Here is a 16,344-nt window from a genome sequence, read left to right as displayed (position 1 = left end):
GTTGGTGTGCCATATTCAATTTGGTATATATTTATTTAGTGCCTATTTTGTGCCAGGCACTGCACTAAGTGCTGGAGTACGAAAAGAGGCAAAAGCCAGTCCCTGCACCCAAGAAGCTTACAATCTAATAGCATTTATTATTTTATCTACTCTTTGAAATCAAGACCCTTTCCCCCTTTGTACCCCAAGCACATTGCACAGTGCTCTAAAGATATCATATGCTTAATAAATTTTATTTAAATTATAGGATCATCAGATCATATAATTAGACCTCAAAGGTATTTTGAAGGTTTTCTAGTTCAACCACCTCATTTTACAGATGAGATACTGGAATGTAGAGATGCTAAGGGACTTGACCAGGGTCTCACAGATAGAAGAGGAGGTTGAAACCTGAATCCAGTGCTCTGAGTCAAATCTAGTGCTCTTTCCCTTGTATCAGGCTACCTCCTTACTGGAATTAAAATGTGTGAGGGGATGAATAGAATGAAATGCTACAATGTTGGAGCCAGAATATTAAAGGACCTGAAATACCAAGATAAAGCAATTGTATTTTATTCTATTGGGTGTGGAAAGCCAATGAGGCTGTTTGAGTAGGAGAATAAAATGGTCAGATATATAAATTAGGAAAGTTATTTGAAATCCACAAGAACCACAAAAACAAGTTTCTCTACAAGACTTTAATCCTTATGCAGGTGATAATAAAGATTTGTTGAATCTTCTTGTGTTTTATATATATATGTATATATATATATATATATACATATATATATCATGATCATTACTTCTACTAAACCAAGAACTGGGGGGGAAGGAAGATAGAATGTCCGAAAGGTGGCCATGAGGCAGAAACAGCTCTCTTCTGTTCTTTATTAAAAACCACATCATCTGTTGGTGATTTAATTATCTTTATTGGAGGAAAACAAGTAGTCATCAATCCCTTTTATCATTATGATAGAAATTTTGATATGTATACATGATTGTCAAGGCAGAGAATCATTTGCTACATAGCCCCATGAACAATTTTGCAATTTCGCAAACCTATGTGGGTTAAATTTTTTTTGCAGTTTTTATTACATGCATGGAGTAAATACACAATTTCCCTTCTTTTGGACAAGCAAAAATTGAACCGATCACAAGCCTGATAATAATAGGCACATGGACATTCCTGAATTCAAAGTTGTAAGCTTTTAGAAAACATGCTTGCATTTAGGGGAAGAGAAAGAGGGCCAGTTACATGACGTGTAGCAACAGATGCCAATTTGGAAATTATTGCAAATTTGACTCTGGACAGAATGTACAATGAAGGCCTCTTGACTGGAACACTGAAAGAGGAAATGATGCTTTTCTGAAATCTTGGCCTTTAGGACCCACAGTGAAGATGCCATCATCATGTCACTGTGCCTGTGACTCTCAAGAAGAAACAATTTGTCATTTTTGGACCAATTACCAGACAAAACCAAGTGTCCTTAGTTTGAAAGCATGATGACTTTTGCCATCAGACCCAGGGCCTCTAGGCAGCACTTTCTTTTTCACTTGACTTCTTCCCAAACCAAGATGGCATCATTTTCTGGGCTAGCACCATGCTTTGGTCTCTGCTGCCCTGCTGAGGATGTGGGGCAGGCAGGCAAGAAGGGATAGGAAGTGGGGAGTAAATGACAGCCATCCTTACCATTGATATACGATTTACATTTGGAACTTTTAGACATAGCAGTCCTATATATCTGTTGCCAGAGATCCAAACTTCTCCCTATACAATCTTTATTTCCTGTCCCAGAAGAAAATAAAATCACCCATAAGTAAAATAATATGGTAAGCATTTGGAAGATACAATAATGTGCAAAGGTCCCTGGAGACAAGACAATTAAAAACTTGTTTTTATGGCAAATACAGAAGCATCAATAGGGATTACAAAGGGTCATTGCAACAGAGTTCATCCCTTTGGTGAAGAAAGATACAGGAACTGAAGCCATTCCACAATTTGCTTAGTCTACAAGACCAAATTTAGCGGCCACATGCTGAGGGTTTGGCTTCCAAAGATAAAGCTCCTTGGGTTTGCTGAAAGCAGATTCCCCCAAAACTTGGCTAGAAGAACTGCTCCCGATTCAGAGAGAAGGAAAGGAATAGAATGTGAGCTGAACGACTTCCTGCTTTAGCCTTGGTGCTACCTATTCTATAAAGCATGAGAAAGATCAAGCCTTCGCTAGCATGCATGGTGGACTTCATGGTGTGGCCAAACAGATTGGTGCATATTGAGAGATACTGGGTTTGCAGGTGACTGGGCTGTGAATTGAGAGGTGCTGGAACCACAAGGAAAGTAACTATTCTAACTTTTCCTCATCCTCGCAACAGACATACAGAACTGGCTGCAGCCTATGATGAAGTCCTTTGAACCAACTGCCTTTCTACATTCATTCTACATTCTAGCTGCGTAGAATTTCAGGAAAGGGAAAACTCTGTTTTTTGCCCTCAGTCATAGACTGTTTCCCCAAACATCAGTTCTTGCAAGTCAGTGTTTCCAATCGTGAAAATCAAAAGATTGGAACATTTCCTGCTAATACCAGCCATGCATTTAGCTCTCCATTCAGGCCACAACATCTACAAACAATGGCTAATGACATACAGGTATCTATATGATCTCTACTTCTCCCCCCCAAAAAACAAACTGGACAGTGCTTGGTCTGGAATGTGTTTAAAGGAAAGGCCACCTCTTCAGGGATGGAGGTGGAGAAAGAAAGAAGAGGCTCTATGGTTTAATGACAGGCAGTACAATTCCACAAATGGGTCAGATGATTGGACACTGATTTCATTTTTTTTTGGCAACTATTTATTTGACCCTGGAGATCTATGTTCTTTCTCTTCTTGACTATGAAAACACTAGGAAAGGACAGCTGGAAACCCTTGACCTACTGATTGTGGATATCACAAAAATCTTAGTGGAGCTTAAAGCTATAAAATTCAAAATTTCACCAAGACTTTTGGGATACCTTGTACAAAGCCAAACTAAATACCCTAGTATCCCTATTTCTTCTTGGGAGTATAGGAAAAATAACATGAAGATTAGGGGTTTAGAGCTAAAAACTCCATTCAGAAGTAGAAGTATGGGGAATAACTCTAATTCTCTTGCATTAAAATCTTAGGGAAAAGATTTCAGTTTATATTCATTCAATGAAGTTTTTTTTGTGGAACCATCTGTGAGGCTAACTGAGTCACAGCATCCTCGGACAATCTGACTTTGATCATTTGCCCTGGGATGATAGATCTTATTGTTTCAATCTGATTGCTCCTCATCAAAGGTCAAATCCCAAAAGGTAAGATTGCACTGCTTAACTTTTGAAAGATTTAGGCCAGAGAATCCAAGTTCTACTTGGGGAGATGACCTTTGGGGTTTCTTTTGACGGCTCTTTCAGGGTCCTTCTACCCTTGGGGTTCATAGAATTTCCCTAGAAGGAAATCCTTTCCTGAGAACACTTGAACTAGTCTCACAGAGCGTACTCAGGAAAGGCTTTCCAAAGCAGAAAGCAGGTAGGGCCAAAAGTTACAGTTTAGATTTGAAAGCTGAGGCTACCTTTCAGATTCTTGTATCATATCCCTCCTAGCTAATTGTACTATCTATGCAAGAGAATTCTTACTTCGCCCGACTGGATATCCAGATGTAGAGAAGCTAGGGCCTTTCCTTATTGCTGACACTAATATTACTTACAGAAATTCTCTGGGTCTTTAGAAGTGCTTGCATTGAGAGAGGCACTGTGATATCCTGGCAGTGGGAAAACACCAGGTGACCTGAACTACTTAAAAATATGGAGGTGACTTAATTTCCCTCCAAATGCATGACCACTTTAATGCAAAAGAAGGTCAAAGGAAGGCTCTTGTTCCCACATTTATGTTAAAATGGGGAAATATGGAGGGTGAGAAATTCAGTGTTATATAATAATGATAATACTAGTTAACGTGCAAATAGTGCCTTAAGATTTGCAAAGCATTTTACAAATATTATTTCATTTTATCCTCACAACCCTGGGAGGTAGGTGCTATTATTATCCTCATTTTACAGATGAGGAAACTGAGGCAGAGGTTAAGTGACTTGCCCAGGGTCACAGCATGAAATAAAAAAAGCTGTCCTAACTCTATTTCTAGACTTGCAAGACCAGAATGGCAAAGAAGTCAATGTCTACCTAGGCAGAGCTCCAAAGCCAGTACGAAAGGGCCTTTCAAAGTTCCATGGTTTTTGTTGGTACTACATATCTCTCTTTCCCTCTGTGCCTACCAAAGTTGATGGCCAGGATTGTAACTCACTTAATATATGGTGGGAAGAGAAGGCAGTGCTCCATTAGAGAAGCTGGAGGCAACCCAGAAAGTGCAGTGGAGAGATAAGGGACTCCCCTCAACTGTCCTGGGAGGAGAAACCAGAATGGAACCTAAGGAGCTTGTCTTTCTCTTCTCCTCAGTGTTATTACTACAGGACAGACTTTAGTGTGTGCTTCAGGGAAGATAATGGTGAAGGCTATAAGAAGAGGATGGGAAGTAAAGGGGGTTAGTTAGAAACAACAGTGTAAGATATTTAGACATCATTTCAAATTTTCTCCTCTAGTTTGGGGGAAGAAGATAAACAGGGAGGGAGAGGGAGACATTTGCTCTAAAGAGGTAAAGGGCCAAATGTGAACTTTGGGTCCCATGAAATCAGATGTTAGCTGGGTTTCTTTGAAGCCAGTGATCAAACATTGTCTACCCCTCATCCTTTTGCTTTGTTCTAACTACACTCTCTTCTGTTTTGATTATAAATCCACTGGTTTGCAAACTGGATTCTGAAAACCAAAATATAATTATTTCCTGTTGAAACCAAAGTAAAAGTAAAATCATAAATTCACAAAATTGTGAGGGACCCAGTTCAATCCAGGCCTCAACAGGAATCACCATTGCCCAATTCCTGACAAATGGTCACTGAGTCTGTTTGAAGACCTCTAGCATTGGGAAACACCTTCCTCTTTCAGATTGCCTTCTGTCTACTCTGTGTATTTTATATGTCCCTAGTTATTTACATGTTGTTTCCCATCAGAAATGTAAACCCTTTGGGGGTCAAGGGCTTATTTTTGCCTTTCTTTGTACCCCCAAATGATTAGTCCAGTGCCTGGCAAACAGTCAACCCTTAATGAGCTCTCATTGCTTGGCAGACTGCTTTTCTGGAGGCAGCTTCTTCCTCAATGGGGCCACTCAATTGTTGAGTAATTTTCTCCTGACTATAAGCTTAAATCAGTGTTTCTGCAACTTCTACCCATTATTCCTAGCTCTGGCCTCTAGGTCCATGCAGAATAAGTCTCATCCTTCTTCTGTAAGATAACTTTTGTACACTCAAAGCCTGCCAGCATGCCTCCAACCCCAGTCTTCTCTAGGTTGAATATCTCTAGTAAATCCTTGATTTTCCCATTTGTAATAAAAGGGATCATCTCTGTCTTTGTACCCCCAGCACACAGCACAGTGCCTAGCACATAGGAAGTGCTTAGCAAATTCTTTTTTCATTCATTGTTTGAGGAGAACCAGTCATTTTCCATGAGGCTTGATATTCCTCACCCTCTTGAAGCATAAAGTTTCGATGGAAATATCTATTCTATTCCATTTTAGATGCAAGGTATGGGGATACTAAATCCAATCTGCATCATCACATTTTACATAGAAAAGAACTGGTCCCCCTGGATCACCCCATACCTACCTCCAAGTGCTAATTTGAGACAGGGCTTACAGAATCACTGCAGAGTGTCAGAGAAATGACCCAATTTAATCAAAGAGCATATCCACAATGAGATTTTTGAAAAAGCTGTCTAGCCATTTTGCATCTTCCAATCATGTCATTATTTCAGATTAAGTGCATGCACTCATTGTATAACATGCATCTCATAAATTTCCTCCAGGAAAAAAAAAATCTTTGTCATCATGAGTAACTCTCGGAATGTAGCTTCAAATTTTGCTTAATAAATGCAGATGCTTATACACAAGGCTTCCAAATGAAGTGTTGTCTTTTAAAGCATGCACTGTAGGTGCCGGACTAAGGTAAAGGATCACTCCTTGCAAAGTATCATTTGTCTTTTTGTAATCATGAATTGCATAAGCTTAGATGTTCCCCATTGATCATGCAGTTGAGGGCTATTTAATTTCATGGTGAAACCCTGGACTTTTCTTGAAGCCTGTGTATAACACAAAAATCATTCTCCTTCCAAAGTTGGAAACCCTCTAGACACAGTTACTGCATAGAATTATGCATGTCTTCCCAGCTTGTATGACAGTCTTTTCTGAAAACATCCAAGTAATACATTTCTCGACTTTCCAAGCAAACAAATCTTCAAAAGACAATTTGATTTCTTTTTCACCATGCAGCTCAGAGCATGATGGGCACCAAAGCAGTAGCAATGGCCATATTGCTAGAGGGCTCACCCTTTTCAGTGCCTTGAATGAGTATTTCCCTGTTGGCAATACCATCTTCAGAGATAGAGAGCAAGAAGCATGTGTATGCCAACACTGTGGTGAGTGGCACTAAACTATCTGTCTGGAGACTGACAAAGGTAGGGCAATGAGGGGCATATGACCTGAGGGAACCTAACTGTAGAAATGCATTGGAGGTTTGGGGAATTCACTGGACTTCTGTAAGACTACCCTTCTATCAGAGGGCAGAAGGACAAAGGCCAGGACAGTTTATTCCCAGGGAAGCAGGCAGATCATCTCCATCTGGCACATCTCATGGATATTCTGAATGGCTAGATGCTGACTCTATGAAATTCTGGGCTCAGGATGCCATCTTTTGCCAAATCAGCATTCTGAGTTCACCTGTCTCCTTCATGCTTCCTTTAAACAGCATCTTTAAAGTCTACTTGAAGAACAAATTCACCCTGGCTTATTTACTGTGCACTTGCTAGTGGTGTGTACCTATAGATGGGTCTTTGGTTCATCTAATTCTACAAATTCTGTGGCTGACATAAAAGTGCCAGTTGCAACTCACTATACCAATGTGGGTGTCACTAGTTTTTTTCCACTAAATGTTTGCTGAATGTGGCCAGTGAAATGAACTCTCCCTTGGTTCTCCCCACCAGTCCAGATGGGAATAGGTTGGAGATCTGGAGTAGCAACTTCTATGAGTTTGGGGGAGAAGGGATTTTCGATTGATAATGAAAAATCTTTTCAAAAAGTTGAAAGAGAAAATTGTAAATCTGCATAGCTTCGAGACAGAGGGCAGAGCTTGTAGATGTCATCCCTCTTTTGAGAAATGATGGTTATGCATGGGCAGTAGACTTTAACAATAAAGTTGTGGTAGGTTTCTCATGTAAAGAAGGCGTCCAAAACATTAATGTATGAGCATGTCAACCATAGCAAATTTATTCTATAAAGATGCTATGGAAAAATACCAGCTTTGTAGGGCATCCCCAGAGGAAGGGCTCTTTTTACCAAAAAAATAGGATTCAGTCCTTGACTCCAGAGCTCTCAATCTGGTATGGAAGGACAGCCCTCTCCTTATTGCATCAGAGTTTCTTAAGTTTCAGGCCTCTGGGGAATAGGCTTCATCTTCTTTATGACTCAAATCATGCCATGGCTACTGTTTCTGGATTTGTTTGCTAAGTGTTCTGGAGTGGCTAATGTGGAAAGGCTCATGACAGGCAGCACATTTCTAGAGAAGTCTCCTCAGAAGAGAATAACTCCAAATGTTGAATGGCTGTGTTGTCATGTACAATGAGCTGCCCTTCCTAAGAAGTGAGATAATAAAAAGGAGAAGTCGAAGCAAAGTGAATAATTATGCTAGGAGATAGAGCCTGTATCCTATTTTGGTAGATCTTTAGAAAATCATTTTCAATCCCCCTGGGAATAAAAAATAATCAGTGGGTATGGTTGATGTAAATCTCTACTCACTAAAGAGCTTTGTGTGACTTGAAGAATTATAGATTGGAAAGGAAATATTTCTTAAAAAGAAAAGAAATACCTAATGCACAAAAGTTACCAATATTTAAATAATCCAGTTGAAACCTTTTTTTCCCATTAATGAAAAAATACAACATATACTGTTACCTACACTGAGAAGAGAGTAAATGAGAGGGGGATGGGGGCGAGGAATGCGAAGGTCCATTCAGTTAGAGCATCTCTAGACTCATATATACAGCACCAGATCCAACCAGTTAAATTGGCTCCCCTTGAGTCTGTAAAGTTTGTGAGAAATGAACACTTCAGAATTGCAGTATAAAATATGGCCATAAAAAAAGCTTCTGTCTTCCAGTCCTGTGCAGGAAGGGGCACCATGCAAGGTGAAATCACTCAGGTGAGATCACGTCCTGCTGGCCACTGGTGGGGCCTTCTTTCCTAGCGCTTTCCTCTACCTCACCAGCCCAGCCTCCACCTCTGGGGACGGTCACTTGCTGCCAGTATGGACTGTGGTCACAGTGGTTGGCCTCGGTCTCCGCTCAGCTCCTACTGCAGAGACACCCGAAGAGGAGGAAATAAAACTACAGAGTGTGGAGGATGCCAGGCCTGGAAGAGAAGCCAGAAAGGGAAATGAACAAGATGGTACCAGAATCTCAAGTCTTCAGTTGGAATTTTTATAAAGTCCCTTCCCCTTTTCTCTTCTAAATCAATAGAATTCTGGGATGGTTAATGAGAAGAGTTCATGATTCTAGACTTAGAATTGGAAGGGACAACAGCATTTAATCCACCCATTTTACAGATGAACCAACAAGCCCAGAAATTGGTGCCACAATTTTAGGTGCTACTTGAAAGGATGGGGGTTCCTGGAAGGAGCTGGTTAGTTAAATTGATAAGGAAAGTAGAAAAAAAATGAGGAAAGTAGTTCTGAAGTTGGCACTGCTTCCACTAGAAGCCAGAAGGTTCTGCCCTGGAAAGATTTCAGTTTTCTACAGATCAAAGGCAGCAGCTCAGTTTAGGACTAGAGGACAGAAGCAGGTCTAGCAGGAAACATATGGAACAGATCTTTTTTAGGACTTTAAACCTAAGCTAAGACAAATGAATAATGGAAAGTAGTACACAGAGCTGTTTTTTATTTATTTTTGCCCCCTAGACTGTGGTGGCGATTTCAGCAGTGTAATGAACTTTCTATGAGGCAAGTCTCTCTACTAATCCAGATCAGTCCTTTCGCTAGATCTGAGAGTCCTGGAAAGTTGTGTGGGACATGGCAAGGTGAAGAGACTGCCCTGGGTCACACAGTCGGGGAGAGTGAGGGCCAAGACTGACTGAAATGGGCTTGCTGTCCTCTAAGACACACTCTCTCTCATATGTCACTTCAGCTGTACAGAGTTGGTATTCCTGAAGCCCCCTGACAATGGAGTCATTTATGAGTAGCTCAATCATCACTTGCTAGACTTTAGGGGACAGATTGGGTAAATGGATTTGACCTGAGAAGCCAAGAACAATGGAAGGAAAGGCTTGGTCTTTGTTGTTGAATAGAAGACAGAAAGAGTCCAGTAATGGCATGCTAAATCTACTGTAGCCATTTAATAAGACAAATCTCTCAAATTTAGAAACCGTCATGCACAAGCATTCCAAGACGAGGGCCATTATTACTATTAACTCAATTCTCTTTCAAGTTTAACTAGGCTTTTCTGGCCATACTGGAAATCAAGCCATCAGTTACACTCATCCTAAGGGAAAATGTGGCATTTTGAGTTGAAATCAACAGATTTTAAGTGCAATATATTCATTCATAAGTTGGGAGCAACCTGTAGGAGTGTGTGTATAGAGAAAGACGAGAGATACTTGCATTTTAGCTAATAAAGAAAAAAGATAATGCATAAATCTCATTTATTTTGATGCACCCAAAAGTAGAAGAGAGACAAGTAAGCTAAGGTGAGCTTGGATTCTGAGTTCCTGAAAGTGATTGCTGACTGGGAATCCCTTCCCAACCAGAATGTCCCCAAGTACTGGCAGCTGAGTGGTCTCTCTCCAGGTACTCACAATCTTTTCGGGTTGTCCCATCAGGGTGTTGGCTGGCCAGGCTGAGGCTGCTTGACACACTTGAGTTTGAACTGTCAAGGCTGCTGCCGAGATGCAGTTTTCTCATATGCCTCACGACGGCTGTGGCATTGAATGCTTGCTGAGATTTAAAAGGAGAAGGGAAAAGGGGGAGGGAAAATCCACAAAGAATAGCCAAGTTAATTGGAAAAGGCACTTTGTTCTTTCATTTCTCTAGTTATCTCAAGTATTCCAAAGTTCTCATGCTTGTTGCTCCTTTACCTAAAACCATTCCCATTTACTAGAGTCCACCAGGCTAGAAAGCAACCATTTCATCTGCTTTCAAGTCAGGTCAAGAAGCAATGATTAAGCCCCTCTGTGCCAGGCTATAATGTGAACCTCAGCTGTAGAGGATATTTTATTTAAGGGATATTCCATCTACACAACAACATCCATGAGGTAAATGCAAGCTAATTAAAATTAGAATCTTAATAACTGGAATATTCTTTTGTTCAACTTTTTTTTTTAATGTTTACCTTCTGTCTTAGAATTGATATTATTGGTTCCAACACAGAAGAAAGCTCTTGGCAACTGGAGTTAAGTGATTTGCCAAGGGTCCCCCAACTAGCAAGTATCTGGGGCCACATTTGAATCTAGGACCTCCAGGCTACAGACCTGGCTTTAATAACTTCCCCAGCTCTAAAAAATTTTTAAAGTTCTTTGTTATATTGAATTGAAATTGGTGTCTCCATAATTTCTACCCTTCAGTTCTTTCCTCTGGAGCCACTCAGAGTAAGCATGATCGCTGGTAAGTGATAGCCATTCAAATATTTGAAAATTGCTCATTTCCTCTCATTTAATAAACCAATCAATAAATAAGTATTAAACACTTTCTCTGTGTCAGGCTCTAAGCTGGGTGCTGCGTTGCAAAGGCAAAAGAAAAATAATTGCTGATTTCAAGGAGCTTTCAGTGTATGAGGAGAGATGTGTATCTATTTTTTTTAAAATCAATAAGTAAATATTTATTAAATGCCTACCACATGCCAGGCAGTATGCTAAGAACTGGTGATTCAAAAAGAGGCAAAAGACAGCTTAAAATTTAATGGGGAAGACAACATATAAACAACAGTCTACAAAGTTACCTACATATAGGATAAGTAGGAAATAATTAAAAGAGGGACAGCCCTGGAGTTAAGCAGGGTGAGGGAAGGCTTCCTGTAGTAGCTTGGACTTTAGTTGGGAATTGATGGAAGTTAGGGTGATCAGTAATCAGAGTAGAGAAAGGAAAGCATTTTGACAGCTATATCTTTCTTTATATGCATATTTGTTGTTGTTCAGTCCATTCAATTGCGTCCATTTCTTCATGACCCCATTTGGGGCTTCCTTGGGCAATGATACTGCTGTAGTTTGCCATTTCCTTCTCTAGCTCATTTTGCGGTTGAGGAAACTGAGGCCAAGAGGATTAGGCAACTTGCTGAGGTTTACAAAACCAGTAAATGTCTTTCACTGTATTTGAACTTGGTTCTTTCTGACTCTAGGGCTGGAGCTTCATTCACTGTGCTACCTAGCTGCTCACTTAAGTATATCAAATATGTAAAAAATAAATAAAAATTGGGGGTGGGGTTTAGAAGCAGAAAGGCACTAGCAACTCAGAGTTAAGGAAGGTTTCATATACAAGTACTATCTTGGAGGAAAGTAGGCATTCCCTCCATCTTCACAAATCAGAGGTTGGAATCATTTTCAAGCCAGATAACCTCTCTCTGAAAATATAAGAAATGGTTTGATTTTTTTTCCTGAAGGGAAATTATCAAAAATCCCTTTCAGACTGGATATTCACCTCTTTTTGACCTTGCTATTTCCTCAATACTCTCACCTAATTTATTTCTTGTAAAGAAGCACTAAAGTTTAATGGAGAAAACACTAGACTTAGAAATTTAGAATTCCACTTACGAAAGACTGATTGTATAATCCTGGGAAAATCACTACTCTCTCAAAAACTCAATGTCCTTATGTATAAAATGGGGAGAATAATTTCATCACTTATCTCATAGAGTCATGGTAAAGAAAATATGATATGCAAATGTGGAATTTTATTATAATCTTTTGAAATTAGGATCACTTGGGTGAAGTTCTGAAGCTTTGGAAAGATATTAATTTTTAATTTGGTTATTACTTCTCTGAATTATAAATCTCCAGGTATATATGTTAGATTTTATGCCAAGAGGTTAAATACATTAAAGACTAAGAAACTGGCATTGAGACATAAAAAACAAAACAAAACAAAAAAAACTCTAGGTTTCCTCTCCAGGCTTAGTCCGTAACTAACTGTGACCATGGACAAGTCACTTCACTGAGTGAAGATACTCGGTATCCTCATTGGTCATATAGCAGGTGATCTCTAAGATTTTGCACAGAAAGACATTATGGGATTCCCATTAATTCAGAATTAAGGCAAACAAAAATTTCATGAATTAGCATCTACTGATTCATTCCAAAGTTCATTTATTCAGTTGTTTATTCATCCCCTCCTTTAAGATTTATGTAGTGAATGATTCTATTAATTTCTAATTTATGCCAATAGGCGGAGGGAATCTATGACTTACTCTCCATTTGCTTTTTGCAAAGTTCTTCCGGATCTGGGCACTGACAGACTCATGGATATTTTTGCAAAGGGCTGTATCACCAGCAATCCTGAAACAGAAAATTCCTTTTTTAGAAGTGTTTACTCTGACAAAGGTAATACTATATCCCAACCCAGGCCTGTCTCCAAAGGATACTTCATATTCCCTCTTTCTCAATTTTGAATGAGGAAGTGAAAGAGAGAACTTGGATCTTGATTACTGAATCATCTTTCTCATGATACTTTTTTTTTTACAGCATGGGTTTTATTTTTACTTTTTTTTGTTTGTTTTCATAATAGCTATGTTGAAAAAAATATGTCAGACACATAAGGAAAGAAAAAAAAGTATGCATCAATATGTACTCAGAGTTTATCAGTTTTCTCTCTGAAGATGGACACCATTTTCATCCCAAATCCTTTGAATATTTGAATATTCATAAGTCTTAAATCATTGTTGATCAGAGTAGCTAAGTCTTTCACAGTTGATCAATGTTACCATATTGTGGTTACTGTACAATGTTATTCTGGTTCTGCTCAGTTCATTTTGAGTCAGTTCACATATTTTTTCCCAGGTTTTTCTGAAACCACCATTTCTTATAGCACAATAATATTCTATCACAACCCATAACATGAAGTGTTTAGCCATTCCCCATTTGATGGACATTGTGAACCTTAAAAAATTCCCAGACCCTACTTCATAAGGTTGGCTTAAGACCATTCCCCACTTTAAACAATGAAGTAACTTAGATCAGGAATGTGAGAACTCTACTTAGATCAGGAATGTGAGAACTCTACTTCACCATACTTAAGCATGCCTTAGGGGAAGATAAAGTTGTAAACTCTTTGCTGAACAATGAAAAGTACTTAAACCCATACTTATAGTAAGACAAAAAGTTCTTAAGCTATGCCTGTTTTAGGACTAATATAAAAGGGTGCTAAGTACCTATAAAGGTCAGGCGACTTGTGAACTTACAAGGAGTGAAGAGGTGAGAACTTACTCAGAGATTCTAGTCTACTCAGGTGTGAATTACTCAAAAGATTAGTCTTCTTAGGTGTGAACTAAGAATGGTCTGTCCTTTGAAAAACGTCTACTGTGATTGGTAGATGGGAGAACTTAGGGGAGGTGACATAGGAGAAAATTCCCTTTATAAAGAGATGAGAAATCTGAGAGCAAAGTACAGTCTCTTGAGACAGTCTCTTGAAGACAGTCTGAGGGAGGCTGACTCTGGCTGGAACTCCCTTTGAGGAGACTCTGTCCCTCTGAATTCTTGCTTGGACAGATCTTGTGGTGAGTGATAAAAGACTGACTGATCCCTCTCTTCCTAGGCTGGCTCATGCCGGCCTAGGCTGGTATAGTCCTTTTCTCATTATTCTCTCTCTCTCTCTCTCTCTCTCTCTCTCTCTCTCTCTCTCTCTCTAATTCCTCATTTGTATTAATTAAAATCTCTATAAAATCCAGCTGACTTGGGTATATTTAATAATTGGGAATTCTTCCCTGGAGACCACCTTATATTTGATTTAAACAAGACACTGTCTTGAATACATTTTCTGCGGTCACAATTTTACTCACCCACTCTTATATCTACTACAATTAAAATCTTCCACTATTTTAATCACTACAGTTTATGTCCTCAACCATTTTAATTATTACAACATCTCCTCAGTTTCCTATTCTAGACAACCACAAAAAGAGCCACTATAAATATTTTTGTAAATATAAGTCCTCTCAGTTTTAATTTTATTTCTCTGAGATATAGACCCAATAGTGGTATTGTTGGATCAAAGGGCATATACTGTTTTTAGCCCTTTCGGCATATTCCAAATTGTTCTCTAGAATATTTAGACCAGTTTACAACTCTACCAGTGGTGTAATTGTGTGCCTAGTTTTCTACATCCTCTCCAGCATTTATCATTTTCTTTTTCTATCATGTTAGCCAATCTGATTTGTGAGGCAGTACTTCAGAGTTGCTTTAATTTGCAATTTTTCAATAATGATTTAGAATATTTTTTCATGTGACTTGAGAGATTTGATTTCATCTGAAAATTGCCTACTCACATCTTTTGACCACTTGCCAATTGTAGAATGGTTCTTATTTTTATAAATTTGAGAAATAAGGCCTTTATCAGAGAAATTTGCTATAAAATTCCTTCTACTTTCCTGCTTTTCTTCTAATTTCAGCTGTATAGTTATTGTTTATAGAAACTTTTAAAAATTTCATGTAATCAGAAGTTTTCCACTTCTTGCAATTCTTTCTGTATCTTGTTTGGTCATAAATTCTTCCCTTATCCATAGACCTTACAGGTAAATTTTTCTATGCTTCCCCAATTTACTTAGAGTGTCACACTTTATTGGGAAATCATTTGCTCCTTTTAACCTTATTTTGGTTTACAGGGAGAGATATTGGTCTTTGCCTAGTTTTTGCCAAACTGCTTTTCTGTTTTCCCAGTAGTTTTTGTCAAATGTTGAGATTTTTGCTCTAAAAGCTTGCATTATTGGGTTTATCAAATACAATTTTACTATGGTTATTTACTACAATGTATTTGGTACCTCAGTTATTGATCCAACCACTGTATTTCTTAGCCAGTAGCAGAATATTTTGATGATTATGACTTTGTAATATAGTTTAAAATCTGGTACTGTTAGATCACCTTCCTTCACATTTTCCCCCCATTGATCACCTTGATATCCTTGTCCTTATGTTCTACTAGATGAATTTTATTATTTTTTCTACGTTTATGAAATAATTCTTTGATAGTCTGGTGTGCCACTGAATAAAGAAATTAATGTAGGTAGAGTTGTTTTTCTTTTCATATTGGCTTGGTCTGCCCATGAGCAATGAATACTTTTCCAATTGTTTAGATCTGTCTTTTTGGCATGAAGTGTTTTGTAAACATGTTCAGATAGTCCCTGGGTTTGTCTTGGCAAAATGTCTTTTAAATATCTGCATTTGTTTTGTAAATGGAATTTTAATTTCTCTTCCAGTTGGATTTTGTTGGTAATATATATGTATAGAAATACTGATGATTTATGTAGGTTTCTTTTATATCATGCAACTCTGCTAAAGTTGTTAGTTGTTTCAATTAGTTGATTCTCTAGGGTTCTCTAAGTATACCATCATCATGTGCAAAGAGTGATATTTTTGTTCATTGCTTGGTTTAATTCTTTCAATTATGTTTTTCTCATTTTCTTATTATAGCCAGTGTAACACAATATCGAATAATAATGGTGGTAATGCATACCCTTGTTTCACCCCTGATCTATTGGGAAGGCTGCTAGCTTATCCTCATTACAATGTTTGTTTTCATGTGTTTAGATAGATATTACACATCATTTTAAGACAATCTCCATTTACTCCTATGCATACGCTGTGTGCATGTGTGTGTGTGTATGTTTGTATGCATGTGTATGTGTTTAAGATAGAATGATAAAAGTTAGGCAATTGAAGTGGTGACTTGCCCAAAGTCACACAGCTAGAAGTGTCCAGATTTGAACCTAAGACCTCTTCTCTCCAGGCCTGATTCTCTATCCACTGAGCCACCTAATTACCCTTGTGTTTTTAATAGGATGGCATGGTAAAATAATGGGTATGGTATTTTGTTCAAAGCTTTTTCTCCATCTATTGATATAATCCTATGATTCTTGTTTTTGTTATTGATGTGGTCATCTAGGCTTATAGTTTTCCTAATATTGAACCAGACTTACATTCCTGGTATAAATCCCACTTGGTCATAGTGAATAATCTTCATGATATATTTCTGTAACTTCCTTGCTAGTATTTTATTTGAATTTT

The 16,344-nt window shown here is 38.4% G+C and overlaps 1 protein-coding gene across 1 annotated transcript in view; it reads right to left on the bottom strand.

The window, feature by feature from the left end:
• Positions 1-888: 888 nt before the first annotated feature.
• Positions 889-16,344, bottom strand: part of CAMK1D (calcium/calmodulin dependent protein kinase ID) — a 512,505-nt gene continuing 497,049 nt past the window's right edge. The window contains exons 9-11 of the mRNA XM_001363611.5: positions 12,537-12,624; positions 9,937-10,075; positions 889-8,499 (exon numbers count right to left, since the gene is read on the bottom strand). Of these exons, the coding sequence (XP_001363648.1) occupies positions 8,381-8,499; positions 9,937-10,075; positions 12,537-12,624 (346 nt within the window). The 3' untranslated portion in view covers positions 889-8,380. The remainder of the gene's footprint in view (positions 8,500-9,936; positions 10,076-12,536; positions 12,625-16,344) is intronic.

Source organism: Monodelphis domestica, chromosome 5 (genome assembly GCF_027887165.1).
Source record: "Monodelphis domestica isolate mMonDom1 chromosome 5, mMonDom1.pri, whole genome shotgun sequence".
NCBI lineage: Eukaryota > Metazoa > Chordata > Mammalia > Didelphimorphia > Didelphidae > Monodelphis > Monodelphis domestica.
This window is presented reverse-complemented; position numbering and strand designations above follow the sequence as displayed.